We start from the raw sequence: 17,989 nt of genomic DNA, 5'->3' as shown, positions 1-17,989 counted from the left end.
GGCGGCCGCTGCCCGGCCCCGAGCTCCCGGCCCGCGCCGCAGCGCCGCCGGCCGGGAACAGCAGCCCCGAGCCGAGGGTTCCGCCTTGCCCTGTCGCGTTTTTTGTCGCGTTTTGTCCCCAGCACGGCGAGAGCTTGGGAATTGATGGGAAGTTTTTAGTTTTTAAAGCTTTTACACGCTGCAGAGGCGCGGTGTGCTCAGGGAAGGCGCAGTGTTAAGGAGTCGGCAAGACCAGGTGCTTGTAGCGGCTTCTGTCTGCGGCCCTGCCTTTAAAGACTTTGTGGAGGAAAATAGATTCACGTTCATTTATGTCTCTGTTCATGAGCTAACTCTCAATTATTTCCATCACTGAATAGTCATCAAGTTGGCACTGGGATACCGACACCAATCATGCCTCAATGGGAGGATGGCCTACCAACGTCAGATCCCCCATAAGTATACGTTTCTCAATATTTTTGCTAACAGATTATTTAAATTCCAAAAAGTGTCTTTTTTCCTCTTTTTTTTTTTTTTTTTTTAACAATAATGGTATAAACAAATCAAAAAGATAACATCCAGAACAGTACTGCTATGGCATCCCTGCCTATGATCTTTGAGGTCCCTTCCAACCCAAGCCGTTCTGTGGTGACATCTGAAGACCAAGGTCAACCCCTCTGAAGGACAGATGATCTTGTATTTCAGAACATAAGTTGTTTTAAGAGATTTAAAAGTAATTTCATTTACAGCCAGCCTATTGAAGTGCTTCTCAGCTTTCTCCAAAATTTCTGGTGCTGAAAACATTAGATATAAGACCCCAAGCCACTAGTTTCATCCAGTTGTGCACTTGTGGTGTGTAGTGTATTTGTTTCCACATTTGCTTCCTCTGTTTTAGTGCCCAACCCCTGTTTGCTGCTTTGCTTCATAGGGTACATTTCTTCTCAGGTACCCAGGGAAGAGTAAAGGTCCTTTATGCCTCTGGAATGGCTTTTACACCTGTGCTCTCCTACCACATGCATGGCAGATGAGAATCACACTGCTCACATGTATAATGCAGAAAGCACATGCCACAAAGGGAAGGGGAAAAAAGTGACTTTGAGCTTTTTTCTTCCTCAGAATGGGTAGTTTCTGTGAATCAGAGATAATCAAATTTATACCACTGGCCACTTGGACCCACAGAGTAATCTGAAGTCCTAAAAAGAGCAAAGGTATCAATGACACTTTTTTTCTGTGCTCTGTGTGGGCTGCATCACAATTCCAGATCCTCCAGAGATCCCAAATTGCTTTTAACAAACAAATAAACAACCAACAAAAGCTGGATGGTGCTTTCTATATGTTAAAAAATCAGGACCTGACTATCTTCTTTTTCTGGACAAAATCTGTCTACAATTAAAGAATAACTGCATGGCCTTACATGCAGAAGCCATCTTACTTTTTCGTCCTTGTGCAATCCCCATGTGGCACTGTATGGGTTGACCTACCTCTCCAAATAGCCTGGGCAACATCTACTGCAAGGTGCTGGGCAAGTTTTGATGGTCTCGTTTCTGTAGCTTTGGCTGCTATTCCAGGAGGATGCTTCAGAAGAGCTGATGTTCATCCTCCTGGACAGTGAACATTTCCCTAAGCATTAGCAAAGGCAAAATAGTTTTCAGAGAATAAATGGTTTGCCTATGGTTGACGGGAGATGGTGGGCCCAGGAGATAGGCTTGGAGTGTTGGGATCCTGCAGGATGGAAAGCAATGCGTTTTACAAGGAGACCCTTGCATAAAGTACCTTTTGACTGAGCAGAAAGGGGTGCAGGTAACACAAGGAGCCGCATGGTGGCAATGTCCTCATTGCAGTGTGGCATTTCACAGCCCCAAACTCTCCCAGACATGTCAAGTACTTTCACATCTTTCGTAGAGTCCAAACTACAGCCCTTCAAGCCTGGCAGTCTGCCTGAAGTATATGTTTCTGAACAATCATGCTGAAACACCCAAGATCTGATGTTTCAGCTGACAAACAGCAACTGCATTAGGTGTTAGATAATTTTCACCAATTGGATCTTCCAACAGCACTGCAGTCCTATTAAAAACAACAACAAAAAAAATCAACTCACAGCTGAAAATTCCTTGCAATGAAAGAATGATCTCTAAGTGTTTCACATCATTTGAGATGCACAATTATTTTGCTGTCATTAAATGTTTACCACAAATTCAGCAATTATTTCTACACTAAAGCGATAGCCATTCACAATTTGGTAAGCCTGCTCTTCCTTAATAATTGCCATATTCTGAAGAATAGCCCCAAACCATTTAAAAGGACTTTTGACAAGAAGAGAACTGTATGGAAAAATCACCCATACCTGAAGCCTACAATTCATTAAATTGATGGTTAAAAAAAAAAAAAAAAAAAAAAAAAAGTGCATTTAACTTTATGGTGCATTTAACTTTATGGTATTTATAATGCATTTTTGTACAGGTTCAGTGGAGTAAAGTGAGTGGAGTATTAGACCTCATGGTGTTTGCTTAAGGTACTGTATTCCACCTCATATTCCCAAAAATCTAGGAGTATATCTTAAAAGTCACTTGCTGATCTGCAGCAAATTGCTTGCAAATGTCTGTCCATATCCAATATAATGTGCTACAGGTCACTGTCTCTTACATGCAAATAAAGCTAGTTTTTAGCAGACTTCCGAACAGGAACACCCTTTAGGTTGTGTCTCCACAATTATTTGAATATTCAATCCACCTAAATAGGAAGAGGAAAATCCTTTTTATTTTAGTCACTATCAATAGTGTCAGGGTTATCTTTATACCTTTAGATTTAAGACTTTGCACTGTTATGTCTCTTCCTGAAGTATAACATAGCTCCAAACCTCTACCACTTAGTCTTCCAATGCACATGTGAAATTTACCAGGGAATTTGTATTTTAGGAAAGAGATAATAGTCGTTTTTTGACAGAACCGTTATTCAGGAATATAGAATAAAGAATGGCCACAAGTTAATTTCTCTTCTCCTACGTTCCTTGAATGTCGTTGAAAAGTGCATCAAAATCTGCAAACAAGCAGGAGGCAGAAGAAAAAAAACTGCTCTGGTCAGGTTTTTGCTGCTGGATGAATGGCTGTCTTAGCAATTACAGCAATTTTGTGATTCCTAGAGAAATAACTCTGATGTTATTTTAAAGTACTTTAATTCCTAGCTAAATGCTTCTTAAAAAATAGGGAGGGGATTAAAATATGTATATATATATTACTGATATTTTAATTGATAAATTCAGTTATATTGTGCTCAGTAAGCTCAGAGAGAACCCCAAAATCACTTTTTGGGGGGGAGGAAAAAGGAGTTTACAAGAGAATTAGGTGCTATTTGAGCCGAACAGCCTTGGGCTTGAGCACCCCGTGGAGGCACACAGCACCTGAAGAACCAGGCTGGGAGCTGGGTTTCTTTTGGAGGAGAGCAGCAGCAAGGAGCAGCGTGGGGACGATGCTCCGGCCGCTGCAGCCTCCCCCTTGGGCGCAGCGGGATGCACGCACCCCCTGCTGCTCCCTGCTGTTCCCAAGAGACCCCAAAACCCCCTCCCCGAGCCGTGCACGATGCAGAAGCACACAGAGGCGGCGGGGAAGGCCGCACGCCGCCTCCCCTCCGCCAGGGGCACCCCAGGCCGCCGCCGCCGCCGCCTCCCGAGCCCTGCCCGGCCCCGCAGCCCGCCCACCGCTTCCCCGGGGCCGCGGGGGCCCGCGCCGCCTTCCCCCGGCCGCCTTTATAGGGCCAGGGGCGGCGGGGGCGAGCTGCGGTGAGTGCCTCCGCTGGGAGCACGGTGCTGGAGGCCGGGGAGGGAGAAAAAGGCACGGAGCGGGCCGCGGGGGGGTCCCAATGGGCAGCGGTTGGGTGCCGGCTCGGTACCGGGGCTGCGAGGCCCGGCTCGGGCGCTGCGGCTCCTTCGGAAGGGGTCGGGCGGCGGCGCGGCGGCGGGCGCGGGGCTCGCAGCCCCCGGCGGGAGCGGGCGGTGCGCCCCGCTGCCGGAGCGCCAGACCCTTCCCCGGTACAGCGAGCGGGACACCCGGGGAAACCGGGTCACCCCGCTCGCTCCCCGCTTTGTCCGCTTCAGAGCTGGCGGTCTGGGTGCTAAGAAGTGTGTTTGTCTGTGGAGAGGTCATTCCGGCTATTAAAAAGTGCGTTGCTGTGGTGGTGGTGATTGCACGCCACAGCCTGTCATGGCCCAGACCTGGTGTAACTCTGCTGCACGTGGTGCTGGCCTGCGGTGACCTTGAGGGAGTAGAATTACGGCCTGGCTTCCTTCAAAGGAGTGGTGCTGCCTCGTGGTTTTGTCTGCTTAGTGTGTGGGGAAGTCATCTGTGCCTAATGCATCCCGGGCTGGGGGTGGAAGGCTCTGCAGGACCTGCCAAGCTTACCGACACTTCTGTGTTTCCAGGTTTGGAGTTTGGATTTGCTTTAGAAGTAACAGAGCAGTTGTTGCCTCACAATACCTACACACAGGTTTGAATCTGATAGTGTTATTACAAAGAGGACTTCCCTGGAGAGGAGGTACGTGCGTGTCTAATGACAGAGTAGTTTTGACTAAGTCTTCTGAAAGTGCCAGTGTGCTCTTAAGGATCAGGAGAGTAAACTTACCTGACTCTTAAAACTTCTATATTTCTATATGCGTCTTTGTTTTCCCTTTTGCTGAGAAGCTTTTGGTGGGTATCTGTGGGTGATTCGGCATGTGCTCGCTTTGGGGGCTGGCAAAAGCTGATAAGCACTGGCTATGATGCAAGCAGTGTGTGTGTTACTGAAGGCAGGCAACTGTTGCTTCTCTGTGAAGTCCATTCATTCAGAGGCCTTCTTGAAGATCGTTCTTTCTTCTGTTCCTTCTAAGTGAGAAGCAAAACTGCAGAGTGCTGCATGAACTCTAGTGAAGTGTATCAGATAGTGAGGGGAGACTTGGTCCAGGAGCCTCTCTTCTGATTCTGAAATAATATCAAGCTTACAGTGTTGTCAGCAGTGAAACAGTTCAAACCTGTAACCACAATTCAGAAATAGCAAGTGTTAGTGTAATTTATTAAACAGCTACTGTTGCTTTTTTAACCTACTTCATTGATTGATACAACATACCTAAACAGGTCAGGCGTGAAATTGACTGACAGTATTTGGCCTACTGTTTTCTTGAAGCTCACGAATAATAAAGCTGTTCAGAGATAAGATTTTAAGAAAGCCTGTTTGTATGCAGGCCTGTGTCTGCTTGTAAGCAAGTGCCTGTGCTTGTAATCCAGAAGTTGTTTTTTAAAAAATAAAAAAAAATAGTTCACACAATATTTCTTATTATTCTTCCAGTGTGACTTACTGGAAGTTATGTTTCCAGTTAGTATTACTCAAAAATATGTTTTGGGAGGCAGCAGGCTTCAAAAGAAGGATTGCAGTGGGTATAAGAATGGAAAATACTGTTCCCTGATTTACTCTGCTTGAAAATAAGCTTAAGAGTCAATGAGGCACTGACTCATGTGTGAGGCTTTTTAAGACCCATGCAGCTTTTTTGACAGCACTGCCAGCCAAGTGTCTAGCTCAGCAATGTGGTTCTGAAACAGTGGGAGCTCTCTGGCTCAGTGTTCTTACTCCAAATTACTCCAAATGAGCAAGCTTGTCTTAACAGCTCACCCCATGAAATTACCTCGCTGCAAACTTGAAAACAGAATTCTTTTGAATGTTTTACTGGAAACCGTTGCCTTTGTATTTCTGCTTTCCAGCTGCCTTCCTAAGAGATGAGGTATATTTCTTATTTTACTTTATAATGCACTGTTGTGTAGGGACTTGCACTAGGAACATGACAGCCAGACACAATTCTAAGTGTTCATACTCATTTTTTTTTCTATTCGTATCTTCTCGGCGCCACATAGAAATACCTAATGTGCCTGTATCCTGTGTGATGATGAATATAATTTTCTGGGCTTGTGTTCACCATGAGGAGAACAATTCTCTATTTTGCTTTATAGGTGGGGAGCTGAGACAGAGGGGGAAGTACTCCTGCCAGCTAGCCTTGCACACCCGTTGGAGACGCTGTTTCTGTAATCAATAGAAAGGTAATATTCAACAGTGTTCCCTGGAGGTACTCTTTGATTTCATGTGAGAGATCCAGGAAGACTAGAGACTGGAAAGCTCAAATAAACCAAAGCTATGCAGTAATACTTCAGAGGGTTTGCCTAATGTGTCAGAAGTAGTCAAAACACAGGTATGCTACATCTCAGTTTAGTTCTGGGAGCAAGTGTTTTCTGTTACTAGCTGCTTTGAAACGAGTTGAATGGAAGTGAAAGTATACATCTGATGTTTTTGCCTGTCAGTTATTGTTGTAAATTGTGTGTGCTTTGTCCTCTTTTCCCTCAGGAGGAAAACAGATTGACATCTTCCAGGAAACGGGAGCCTTTTCACTCTAGTAACCAAGAAACAAGTGTGAGGCATGAGGATCAACTCTGCTCTTCAGGCTGCTATTGACCTCACAGCAGGAGCTGCAGGTAATGCTGGAGAACACTTAATTGCACTAAACTCCTGAGGGACGATTTTAATACATCAAAATGTTTAAAAGCAAATTCCCATTGCTTAGAGAACGGGGGAAATATCAGCTTCTGTATCTTAAGGATATGGGGGTGAAGCAGGTGACCTCAGCCAGTGGAAGTTGTGCTGTCTCACTGATATTGCCATACTGGTAATGCCCATGGCCAAGGGATGAATGAGTTGTTAATTACCAGGGCAAACAAGTCTTCCTGAGAGTCCAAGCTTCTTCTCAGGGGGAGGTAGGAGGGTTGAAAAAGCTATGTAGAAGCACTAGCAAAGCTTCTGTCTTGAGGGCAGGCTTAGTTCTGGAGGTACTAGTTATAGTTTATCACAAAAGCTTACGTGATGTTCAGAAGAGATTAAATATTGGGATAGAACAGTTAATTTGACAAAGTTTGTACTGAAAAGGTTGCAGGAGGGGTTTATCTAATGTCCTGTTGTAACAGGTTTAAACAAATTGATTTATTTTCTTTTCTTGCCCTTAAAATAGCTGTTACAGTCAGTCCTTTTATGACAGTGCTAATGGTGTTAAGTGCATTCAAGGCTAGTTATCGGAGGTCATTTGTCAGAGTGGAGTTAACCTTACTGCAGTGAGAAAGCAAAGGGAGACAGGCCATACAAACCCCATGTGACACCTTCATAAAGCGTTTGGTCTTCCAACATATTTTGCCCAACGAATACTTGCTTTATTAGCCGTGGCACGATGCCATTGACTAGACAACACCCTGCATCCCTGCGAGGAAAGAAGTGCTTCTGCTGTTATTCCTTCATTCCCTCAAGAAAATCTTTCTGTTAATCTGTTCATTCACATTTTTAGGGGGTTGAGGGAAGGTCTTTTTAAGAAAGTAGCTAACCTGCTCTGTTTTGCAAAGTAACAACTTAATGCGTGAGCAGTTCTTGACAGTTTTGCTGGTGTTCCTTGGTTATTAAATGGGAGATATGATTGCTTTCCCTCTCAGTACATCAGTTTAGGAATGCTGTTTTTAACATCCAGGGCAGTGGAGAAGTCTGACTTTGAGCTGAAGCCTTAGTGTCCTTCCTTGGTTACTGCAAGAGCTGAAAACTAGCTTAGAAATCCATTGCTTGGTGATACACTTCCATGTTGATGTAAACTGCATGCAGGTTTGCCTGTTTTCTTTTTGGCAGTAGAGATTAGAGAATCTCAAAACTTACTGTGCCACTTCTTCTGATACAGTTCCCCTTATTTCAGATAGGGTGGAGGAATTCAGACCTTTTTCAGCATGACTTCATTGTTCCCAAATCAGTGTTCTTGTTCTTTGGTTTTCTTTGCTACTTCTGTTGTAATCAATACTTTTACTGTTCCCTTAGTATTTATTTTCCATGTTCTTTCCACATGCTTGTTCAGTATTGGTTATGTTCATTGGTAGTGCCTGGTGCCGTGTTATTCTTGTGTCTCTGTGCCCTTTAGGAAGTGTAAACCACTACGCAAACAGCTTGTTCCTCAGCACATGCATAACCTGGTTTTACCTTCCTCTCCAGATACAGTCTCAATGAGCTGATAAGTGATGTCATACTGGGGCAAGTAAATTCTGAGCAAGAATAAATAAGTCATCTACCTGCCTGTGGGTCATAGTCCTTTGCCTAGGATCTTAGCAACCTCTGATCACTTCTTTTAAACAGGACTCTCTCCCACCACGCTACTGTTACTGTTAGGAGTACATTTGTCCAAACTTTCAAGCAGGGTTGTTTTTGGCTGGTTTAATTTTACAGACTCTACTTCTGGCTGGAAGAATTTTTTCTCTTAATGTTTGAGATATTAACCAGATATTTGAGATATTAATCTTTACCTTGAGGCTTACAAAGTTCGTTGTACTTTACTAAGCTTCTCATGCCCCCTCTAGAGATGCTGTAAGAAGAGCACTTTCTCTTTTTAGAACAGCTCAACTCCCAATTTTCTTGAGCTTCGGATGCTCAAGGCCATTACTGCTAGTCCTGCACTTCTTCCAACAGCCATTATTTTACTATACGAGATATTTTAGGTCTGCCTTTACACAGGAACCTAACACTTGTTCTGAAGGTTTCTATCTCCCTGACTTCCCTGGAGGTAGTGTTTGCTGTCTTTCCAGAGCTCTGCTCTGCTTTTCATCTGAGGCTGAAGTGACCATTGCTGTCCTGAGCCAGCTACTTCTCTCCTGGTTATCCCTCCCAGACCAAGTAGCTCTTCATGCCTTCTTCTATCACTTGCTCTTCAACTTTATGATTTATCTGGTTGAGTATCAAGTTTCATGGGAGCTGGGTTCCTGAATTCTTCTTAAAGACCTGAAGTATCTCTTTGCAGAGTAACAACAAATGGGTTTGCTAAAAGTAAAATCAAATAAGAATCACTGTGGTTAAACAAGCATTTGCTTAACTCTTAATCTTAGAAGAAAGTTAACTAATCTTAATTGGACACATACGTTTGTTCTTAATTCTTTTTTTTACAGTATCTGGATTTACAGATGGTTATTTCAGATACATAAATGAAAAAACAGCATCTTGTTATCTTGCCCTCTTTAAGGCATTTGCATGCCTACAGTGTTTTAAAGATCAGTTCCTGTATTAGGATGGTTCTTCTCTTTTTAAAAACAAAACCAGATAATGCTCACCTGTCATATGCTTCTTGTTAGGTATCAGTTCCTGACAGATTGCTGTCAGTGTACGCTGATATTTCATACCAAAACAGCGTATCTAACTTTTTCTGCAGGCAACTGAATTGAGTTCAATCTCATGGAAGAGTGTTATGCTGTGGGCTAAGAGGTTATTGACAATACCAATAGAAGTATCTCACAGGTTTTTAGGGTATTGACCTTGCAATTCAGTTTGGAAAAGATAACGGGTTAGGAAACTTTGCCCTCTTGCCCTTTTAAACTTCTCCTATGCTATTCCGGTATCTGGGAATAAATGTAAATAAGAGTCATTCAGACTATTGAAATGAAGGATTTGTATTTGTGGTTATCAATTTTTAAAGTGTTATCAGTTTTAGCACTCTCTGAGCAGTGTTCCTCTCGTCCTGGAGGTGTCTCACCTGATTACAAATCATTATTTGGTTGTAGAATTGGGGGGTGTCCGAACCACTGCATTAAGGAACAAGTGAAAACGCTGCTTAACTCATCGCAAATGACTTCATTGCCGAGGAATACCTCTAATTCAGTAGCTGTCTAAGTGAACTGACTAATTTAGATGCTCACCCTTATTAAGGTGAAAAAATGCTTAATGAGAATCACCTTGCACAGGTGGAACAGCATGTGTGGTGACTGGCCAGCCCTTCGACACAGCGAAGGTGAAGATGCAGACGTTCCCTGACATGTACAAAGGAATTGTCGACTGCTTTGTGAAAACCTACAAACAAGTGGGGTTTCGAGGCTTCTACAAGGGGACCTCGCCAGCACTGGTAGCCAACATCGCAGAGAACTCCGTCCTGTTCATGTGCTACGGGTTTTGCCAGCAAATTGTGAGAAAAATTGTTGGAGTAGACAGGAAAACAAAGCTCAGGTTAGTAAATTAAACCTCTTTTGTGTTCAAAAGGAATAGGGGTTGGGGGGGAAATCATGCAACTGCTACTAGTAAAGATTCCCCAGGTGCAGTTGGTGTTCCAGGCCCCTCTCCATCAATATGCAGCACAGGATGTTTTGGAGTGTAGATCCTTGTGCTAGGATGTGGCCAGCTACTTATCACTGCAGTTGGCTGGTTTCAATGATCACAACTCAACTGAAATGTTGAAGACCTGCAAGGCTTTACCAAAGGAACTGAGTTGCCTAGGTTGCCCTGCCTTTGCAGGGTGGGGAGTGGTTCCTCTTACAGTGAGGTGTACTAAGAGGAAAGGAGGCTGCTTCTTGTACTGTTTGTTTTCTTTGAGTTTCAAAGGCTCAAACATAATGGTCTCTAGACCAGAGGATCCCTTCAGCACAGCGTGTTGTCTACAGCACTGGCAATAAGTGGTTACCTAAAGGACAAGATGCAAGGAAGTATTAAATACTGAGTCCTCTGCCAGCTCGAGCTCATGTTCTTAGATCAGAGGATTTCTTGATCTTGGTGTGATTTTTTTTTTTTTTTTTTTTTTAATCAGTGGCTTTGGATCTCTTGAAGCACTTGTCCACTCTACCCTTGAGTTCTTGTAAGGTCGTGCAGTTTGGCAGGGAGTTCTGTGGGTGACAACTATTATTTCTGTAACTGGACGAGACAGGGAACAGCTGGTCCTTAGCCGCTGTCTCTGTGACACCTGGGATCTTGTAGATCTCTGTTCTGTGCCTCTCCTCCCCACCCAAGACTTGGAGAGCCCACAGACTTGGAGAGCTCCTAAGATCTTCTCTTGAGACTCACTGATGGAGAGATTGCATGTTTAGGGTGGAAGTAGTGCAAAAAATCTTCAAGTAATATATTTCAGTGTACTATTCCACATCCTCAGAGTAAGTACACACTGAGTTTTATTTGAACAAATGGTGTGACTGCAGCACTGAGCAGAGCTGTATTAGGATAAAACACTAAAGGATTTAAGTTTATCTGAAAGATGCTTCCCTTGGTGCTGCTGTCTTCATCTGGACTGTTTTGGGGGCACCTAATGAGGCACATCTGTAAGAGAATTGAGTTGACATGGTTTGCAGTTGTGCCCTGAGTATGGGTGGTCTGTCCAAGACATCACTGCCCATTCTCATTTTGGAAGAGTGAAGAAACACTTGTAGCATGCTGTAGAGAAGGGAAGGAACCGAGGTGGCTGTCCTCCAGCTGTGACAAGAACTATCACTGCCCTTATTGCCTCTGCTGTTTTACAAACTGCTGTGCTGTATGACCCTGAAGCAGAAGGGTGTGAAGTCGCACACTGAGGTGAACCTGAGCATTTTCCTTACCATTACCTAAGCAATTGCTACATTAATTAGTTTTTGCTTTTGGTTAAATTTTCATTAACGTGTTCTAATAAGTGTGGCTTGGGAATAGGTTTTCCTCCTTGTGTTTAGGGTCAGCGTGTGAAGCCTTACAAAACAGTTGCAAAACAACAGTTTTTCCAGTTGAAGGAATAAATGGCACTGGTGCGTGAGTCCAAAAGAAAACAAATAGGAAGAAAAGTGCTAAATTCCACTCCTTTTAATGTCCATTTAATCCAATCAAACTGATTTAACTCCATGCCAAAGTCTAAACTGAGACCACCCAAAGGACAGAAGTGCTAAATTCCTCTTCTTTTAATGCCCATTTAGCCCAACCAAACTGATCTCATCCCATGCCAAAGTCTAAACTGAGCGAACTATTATCCTTGTTCACCTCAAATTGACTTCTTCAGTACGTGACTGGCCATCTTAAGCAGATACTTTCTTTGAAAAACAAGATAAATGCCTCTTACAGATGAAGCAGCAGTGCTAAGAGTGGATGATTTTTGCTCCCGTGCTGTGTGGTCAAAACTTTCCTACCTGGAAAAGTACTGAATTACCCACTTGAGTGAAGAGGGAACAGGCTTAAGGCTCATCACTTGTGCAATGAGGCTTGATACATTAAAGACCAAAGCCTAAGCAGCAGGCCTAGTTAAACTGTTGGATGTAGAATTAAATATCAAGACAAGCAAAAGTAGAAAAGACCTGAATTATGGTGAAGTCTAGTTTTAGGTCTTTACCTCTGTTAGAGCTCTGAAGTCTGATAGCCTCTGATTTTTTCTTTCCTTGAAGGAGAAAAGATTCTGTGCACCCCTCAGCACAAAGCTGAAAGGCACCTTTCCCATATTTTCTTACCCTAATTCCTCAGTGTGTAACTTTTATTACCTTGCTCATCACTTAATGACTGCAGGGCTCATCCACATACTGTATTTTTAACTCTGCCTCGCTCTGTTGTGAGCTCTAGAGCACCTCAGATCCCTGTTACACCCAGCTGTGTGTGCTGCAGGAGGATTGGGTAATCAGTGTTGCTGTTTCCTATTTACTCAGTTGCTGCTCTGCAGACAGTTATTGATTTCCTCCAGTCTGACAGCTCTTTCACTGCAACATCTGAATGACACGGGGCTTGTTTTACGTCACCGCTTCAGTTTCATGATGCTGCTGTGAGGTGAAACGTTGTAGGATTAATCTCTGCTGTAGGTGTGTTTGCAAGATGTGTAAGGTCACCACGAGAAGTCCCTGTTTGTAATGCTGCGGGTTAACACAGATCACACCGCTGTCTTGTTCAGTGGTGTCATCAGTGTCTGCACTATCTCCAGCTCCAGATGTGTGTGAGTTGGACATGAAGATCGGGTGAGCTTTGTCCCTCATCTCCCTGGTCCAAGGAGCTGCCCTTCCCCTTGAGAGCCTTTCCCCTAGGACTGTCTTTGGTTTGATAATGCTTGTGGTACAGGTTCAAGAAGCTGATTGCTGGTGCCGTGGCCCTGCTGTGCTGAAGGCCGGTGCCCAAATACCCTGTGCAGTTTCTCTCTTGCAGTGACCTGCAGAACGCCGCCGCAGGCTCCTTCGCCTCCGCCTTTGCCACCCTGGTCCTCTGCCCCACGGAGCTGGTGAAGTGCCGGCTGCAGGCCATGCATGAAATGCAGCTGTCGGGGAAGATAGTGCAGGGCCACAAGTAAGTATAGTCCCTGTCCCATACCTCTGAATCCCTGCTCTGTGTATTTATTAATTCTGTGCTGGCTCAGCGGTGCCACGTTTGTTGTTAGCCAGAGAAGAGCTGTGACGGGCAGGATCGTAGCACATGCACTAGTAAAAGTGGATGCTGGTGACAGACTCCAGGCAGGATCTTGCTCAGAGTTTTGCTTGAGCCCTGCTGTCTACACACTGGTCTAACTCTGAATTGTTTTGTAATCTTTGCTATTCAGCATCACTAACTGGATCGATCTCTCTACCAGCACAGTTTGGTCAGTAGTGAAGAGCGTTATCCAGAAGGACGGTCCCCTTGGATTTTACCGTGGCTGGTCCAGCACGTTGCTGCGGGAAGTCCCAGGCTATTTCTTCTTCTTCGGAGGGTACGAACTGAGCCGCACGTTCTTTGCCTCTGGGAGATCAAAAGATGAATTAGGTACGGTGCCCGTCCTGCAGGCAGGTTCTGTCGGGCTGTGATGGGGCTTGTAAGGGGGGGGACACATTCCCTTGAGGGTATGCTGATGATGCACAGCAGATATGAAACACTTTTTAAACAAAGGGAACTGGGCATAGGGAATACAAAGATCTGCACTTCGTTTATATGCCGTAATTAATTACTGAAGTCATCCCTTTCTAATGGAGCAGGATATATTGTAAATGGAAAATGCAGTGAGCTAGCAGCAGCATTACAGAACTCATTAAATATCTGACACTGCAGCGTAACACCTCTGAACTACTTCTTTCAGCAGCTCTTCGGAGTGATATTCGAGTCTTCAGCTGTATCACCTTGAAGGGTGTACAAATGCATGCTGACCGTTAGATGTCATTGCAATGACATCTGAGGCTGAAAATCAGACCTTCAAAAAGGAGGAGATGCCAGGATAAAGATCATTTGTCTCCTTCTGAAAGACTGAACAAAGCTACTTTGTCTTGCTGGCATCTAGTATGTCAGCTGCATGTATTCCAAGCTCTTGTTTTTGCGAAACATCTATAAAAATCTGAACTGAAACACAAAATGAAAAACACATTATGAAAAATGACTGACCACAGAAATTCCACTGTAACAAAAAAATCATCTCTGCAGAGGTGATCAGCATCACTGTAACATCACTAAACTGTTTCATAACTAGCACTGGAAAGTGGTTATAAGTGTGAAAGGAGTAGAGTTAATTTAGTTAAAACAGTCACAATATAGCTCCGAGTTGTGTGTTCTTAGCATGGCCAATAAACTAAAAGGCACTCCTTACAACCTTTGAGCCTTTGGCTAGACCTGCAACTTAGCAGTGGCTTAAAATTAACTTAAAGTTTGTGGGGAAGCAGGAATTGCTCTTTTGCCATAAGCAGGGCCCTCTGCCTTCTCCTTGACTTCAGAAATAATGTGATATTTCTGTTGATGAATGTTCTGTGGTGTGCCTAAAATCTTGTTTCTTAACCTTAGGTCCCATTCCCTTGCTGCTAAGTGGAGGTTTTGGAGGTAGCTGTCTGTGGATTGCTGTGTATCCCGTGGACTGTGTTAAATCTAGAATTCAGGTTCTTTCCATGGCTGGAAAGCAGACGGGCTTTATGGGAACGTTTGTAACTGTTGTGAGAACTGAAGGTGAGCATGAAGCATAGCAAGTAAATCTGGGCTCCAGTTCCAAACCTATTTCCTCTGGTTCCAAGAACTGCTTAAGAAATCTTGTCTGTTGATGGTGTGTTAGAGACTGACAAACAGTTTCTAATAGAAATACTGATAATGATGTAGTTTGGAGGTCTTGGAATCCAGAAATTGAGACATTCAGCATTGTGCCATGTCTTTTGGTTCAGGAGACAAAAAATACGGCTAACAGAAGCTCAGTAAGCATTAAAAGCAGATGAATGAATTCCCTGTAATCAAACCTATAAATGAAAATTGAAGGAACCAGTAAAGTTTGGTAGAGAATTTTTCCTTATCTCTAGAAGCTGGTATATGGCTGACAGCAGTTTGGTAAATGAGTCTTAGACTGGCAACTTGGAGCTTCTACCTAAGCATCTCCCCTGGAAAAGGCCTGTACCAGGCTCTGCAGGAGGTGGTGTAAGAATGCAGCTAGCAGCAGACACAGCTCCTGGCCCTGCTATGGGGGAAGCTACTCATCAGAGCAGGAGTCTGGCTTGGGACGCAGCCCCAAAGTGGTTGTGCCCTTCTTTCTGCCAGCTGCTGCGAGCTGTATCCTCCAGTGAGCAATCCTTCTGAAGACCCTGTCACGCCTAAGCTAACTTCAGGTGTTTACATTAGAAGCTTAAAAGACTAAACTCAGGTTGCAACTCGAGATACTCCTGTAGCTACACCCAGTAGCACTCCAGTGAGCTGCTCCAGCAGAGGGTTCAGCTGTGTGCATGCACCTGCCCCTCTCGGCAGCAGCACTGCCTCATCAATATCCTTCAAAGATGAAAGAAGAGCGTTTGGTGCTGATGGGCGTTTTAATAAATGGCTAACCAGGTCTGATTTAATTTCCAGGTGTGCTTGCCTTGTATTCTGGACTGAAGCCAACCATGATCCGTGCATTCCTGGCCAACGGGGCGCTGTTCCTGGCCTACGAGTACAGCCGGAAACTTATGATGAAACAAGTGGATTCGTACTGACGCCTTCTAGCAAACGGAGAACAACCTTTTAAATGATCAAAAAACCTCTAGATCACATCGCGGTCTGAGCAGTGCCAGATCAGTGACCTAATTTTAAGAACTCATTTCCAGTTTAGGATTTGTAATCTTCTAAATTGAAGTGATTTTTATAGAGATGTGTACATGCTGTTTGAGTTGGACCAGCAGGGTCATCTCCAGCTTGCGGATCCTGCACTGGGTATGTTGCATGTCAGAAATGTCTTTTCCTGCCTGTAATGGTGCTAAAAAGACACCTTGACATGTTGGTTTTAATGGTACATGCGGGGGTGTGAGTGAGTTGTTTCAGCTCCTTTTCTAGCTCCCTTTTGCCCTGTGCCTGTCCAGGATCAGTGCAGTTGGTGTCTGACTGCACGCTCTGGGCCTAAAGAGTAGGAAGTGTTCACCCACTTGACCTAGAGCTGAGATACGCCCATATTTGAGATAAAAAAAAAAATGAAATAACTGGTTTTAAGGAGTTCATTTGTAACAATTGTTCTCTAAATCCTTCCAAGAAGTGCTAGAGTATATTAAACACTTAAGAGGAACTGCTGGAAATAGCTGCTGCTTCCAGGTACAAAGCTGTAACTTGCAGGCTTCTGGTCAGGTCACCTTTGTGGGGCTGAAGAGGAGCAGAAGTTCTTGAAGACAACTGACACCAAGGTTTCTGCAGTGTAGAACCGACTAACTGGAGCCCTGCCACATGTGCCACGTGCTGCGTCTCCTCAGCTGAGTGGAAACTGCTCATGTGAACGGACTGTTCGTATTACTGCCAGGCCTGGAGGGCGTGCCTGCTTCTTTTTTGCGTTACTTAATTCAACATGCAGCGTAAGGCCAGTTAGCATAAGCCAAAAATGATATTGTAACGCCTATTTTTCTAGCTGCCCCCTCCATTCTTGAAGTATGATTTTCATGTAAGCGTGCTCTGCCTTGCAAGCAGCAGCCTAGTGCCAGTCCTGGGAGAAGAAAAAGCAAGTCTCAGAGCAATGATGTTCATAACTGAGACCTGGCGTTGTACAGAGGGATGTTGTCTGTGTGGTGTAGCATAGCTGCCCTGGGGGAGGGCACAGACAAGCTGCCCTTGGGGTTTGCAGAGCTCTATAACCCACCAACATCAAAGCTGCACCAAAATGAGCAACTTATTTCTGGGCAAGTTACAGTTGCTGTGATAAATCAGAGCTGAAACAGCTGGGGTTTGTATGTTACAGCTTGTTTCATAGCCCCAGGCAGAGAGAAAAACTTCAGATAGATGAAGATGTCTCAGTATCTACTGCCTCTTGGAGGAAAGCCAGCGTAATCTTAAACTGGCTACTCCACTTCATGGCTATTGCCTGTTTGGAGGGGAGAAAAAGGTGCTGGGTGCAGTTCCCCAACCCCTTCTGGAGCCTTCACGTGCAGCACAGACTGCTCATACACATGTGAAAGAGGCAGCTAAAAGAGTGCACCATGGAAGAGGCTTCAGTGCCTGTTGTAATGATTTACCGTGACTGCCTAGCACTCTAAGGACAGTAGCACTGTGAATAACCCATTCTTTAAAAAGGAGTTTATGCCAAATGTTTGAATAATTCAGGTAGCAGAGTAGGACTTCCGAAGTCCTCAGCCTTCTCCTTCCCAAAGTTGTCTACCCAAGAGTTACACTGCATTTCTGTGTGGTTACAATAGGCATGAGAGGTTAAGGACAGAGTTCATAGCATTGGGATACTGAAATCTATTTCATAGATTTGTCTTTGGTCTTTGCTTTCATTTTTTAAAGCTCAGTTGCAGTTTTTAATACTGAAGTTAAGGCTTCAAGAGAAGCAGGATTTTTTTAAACCCACCTACAGCAAGAGGTTGGTGGCAGAAGCAGGCATGTGTTTTGAGAGTTTACCTTTCAGAGTCAAACTAAGTCATTTTTATAGCTACAGTCACCTGAGCTGTACACACACACCAATTGTTCACCTAAGGACTTTGCAATGTTGGTACAGAAATTTGTTGGAATAAAGTTTGATTCAGCTGACTGCCTGTTTGTGCAATACCACCAAGCTTAGCTAACTGCATACAGGGCAACGGGTGAAATGGGTGTCACCACCCCTCTGAAGGAAAACGGGAGTTCAGGAACCCTTACTGATTCCAAAAATCCCTCACACTTGAAGTGAAAACCACAAGTTGCTGTGAAGCAGCTGTAGATTTCACATACTCTACTATAAAGAAAAGAAAAGCCCTAGTTCAGCCCTTGCTCTGTTGCTTTGTTAGTATGAAAGGTATGAAAGCCAGTTCTAATATTAGGGTTTACCTCAAGACCCTAGCTTGTTGATTAATGTGCTGTAAGAGTAAGGTTCCAGCCAGAG

General features: G+C 44.2%; 1 protein-coding gene across 1 annotated transcript; it reads left to right on the top strand.

Moving 5' to 3' along the window:
- Positions 1 to 3,688: 3,688 nt before the first annotated feature.
- Positions 3,689 to 17,658, top strand: SLC25A15 (solute carrier family 25 member 15). The gene is made up of 9 exons (XM_032207579.1): positions 3,689 to 3,751; positions 4,391 to 4,503; positions 5,946 to 6,032; positions 6,334 to 6,461; positions 9,735 to 9,993; positions 12,895 to 13,032; positions 13,313 to 13,482; positions 14,485 to 14,643; positions 15,523 to 17,658. Exons 4-9 carry the CDS (start codon positions 6,407 to 6,409, stop codon positions 15,645 to 15,647), a joined length of 906 nt encoding a protein of 301 aa, XP_032063470.1. The 5' UTR covers positions 3,689 to 3,751; positions 4,391 to 4,503; positions 5,946 to 6,032; positions 6,334 to 6,406; the 3' UTR covers positions 15,648 to 17,658.
- Positions 17,659 to 17,989: the final 331 nt, after the last annotated feature.

This window comes from Aythya fuligula, chromosome 1 (assembly GCF_009819795.1).
Source record: "Aythya fuligula isolate bAytFul2 chromosome 1, bAytFul2.pri, whole genome shotgun sequence".
NCBI classification, from domain to species: domain Eukaryota; kingdom Metazoa; phylum Chordata; class Aves; order Anseriformes; family Anatidae; genus Aythya; species Aythya fuligula.
The sequence above is the reverse complement of the archived record's forward strand: the minus strand, read 5'-3'. Positions and strand labels throughout refer to the sequence as shown.

What these genes read in the sequence shown, in the direction of transcription:
- SLC25A15 (XM_032207579.1), top strand. Translation starts at nt 6,407, where the DNA reads ATGAGGATCAACTCTGCTCTTCAGGCTGCTATTGACCTCACAGCAGGA. An exon ending in CCTCACAGCAGGAGCTGCAG is followed by an intron (nt 6,462 to 9,734) that starts GTAATGCTGGAG and finishes CACCTTGCACAG; the next exon opens with GTGGAACAGCATGTGTGGTG. An exon ending in AACTGTTGTGAGAACTGAAG is followed by an intron (nt 14,644 to 15,522) that starts GTGAGCATGAAG and finishes TTTAATTTCCAG; the next exon opens with GTGTGCTTGCCTTGTATTCT.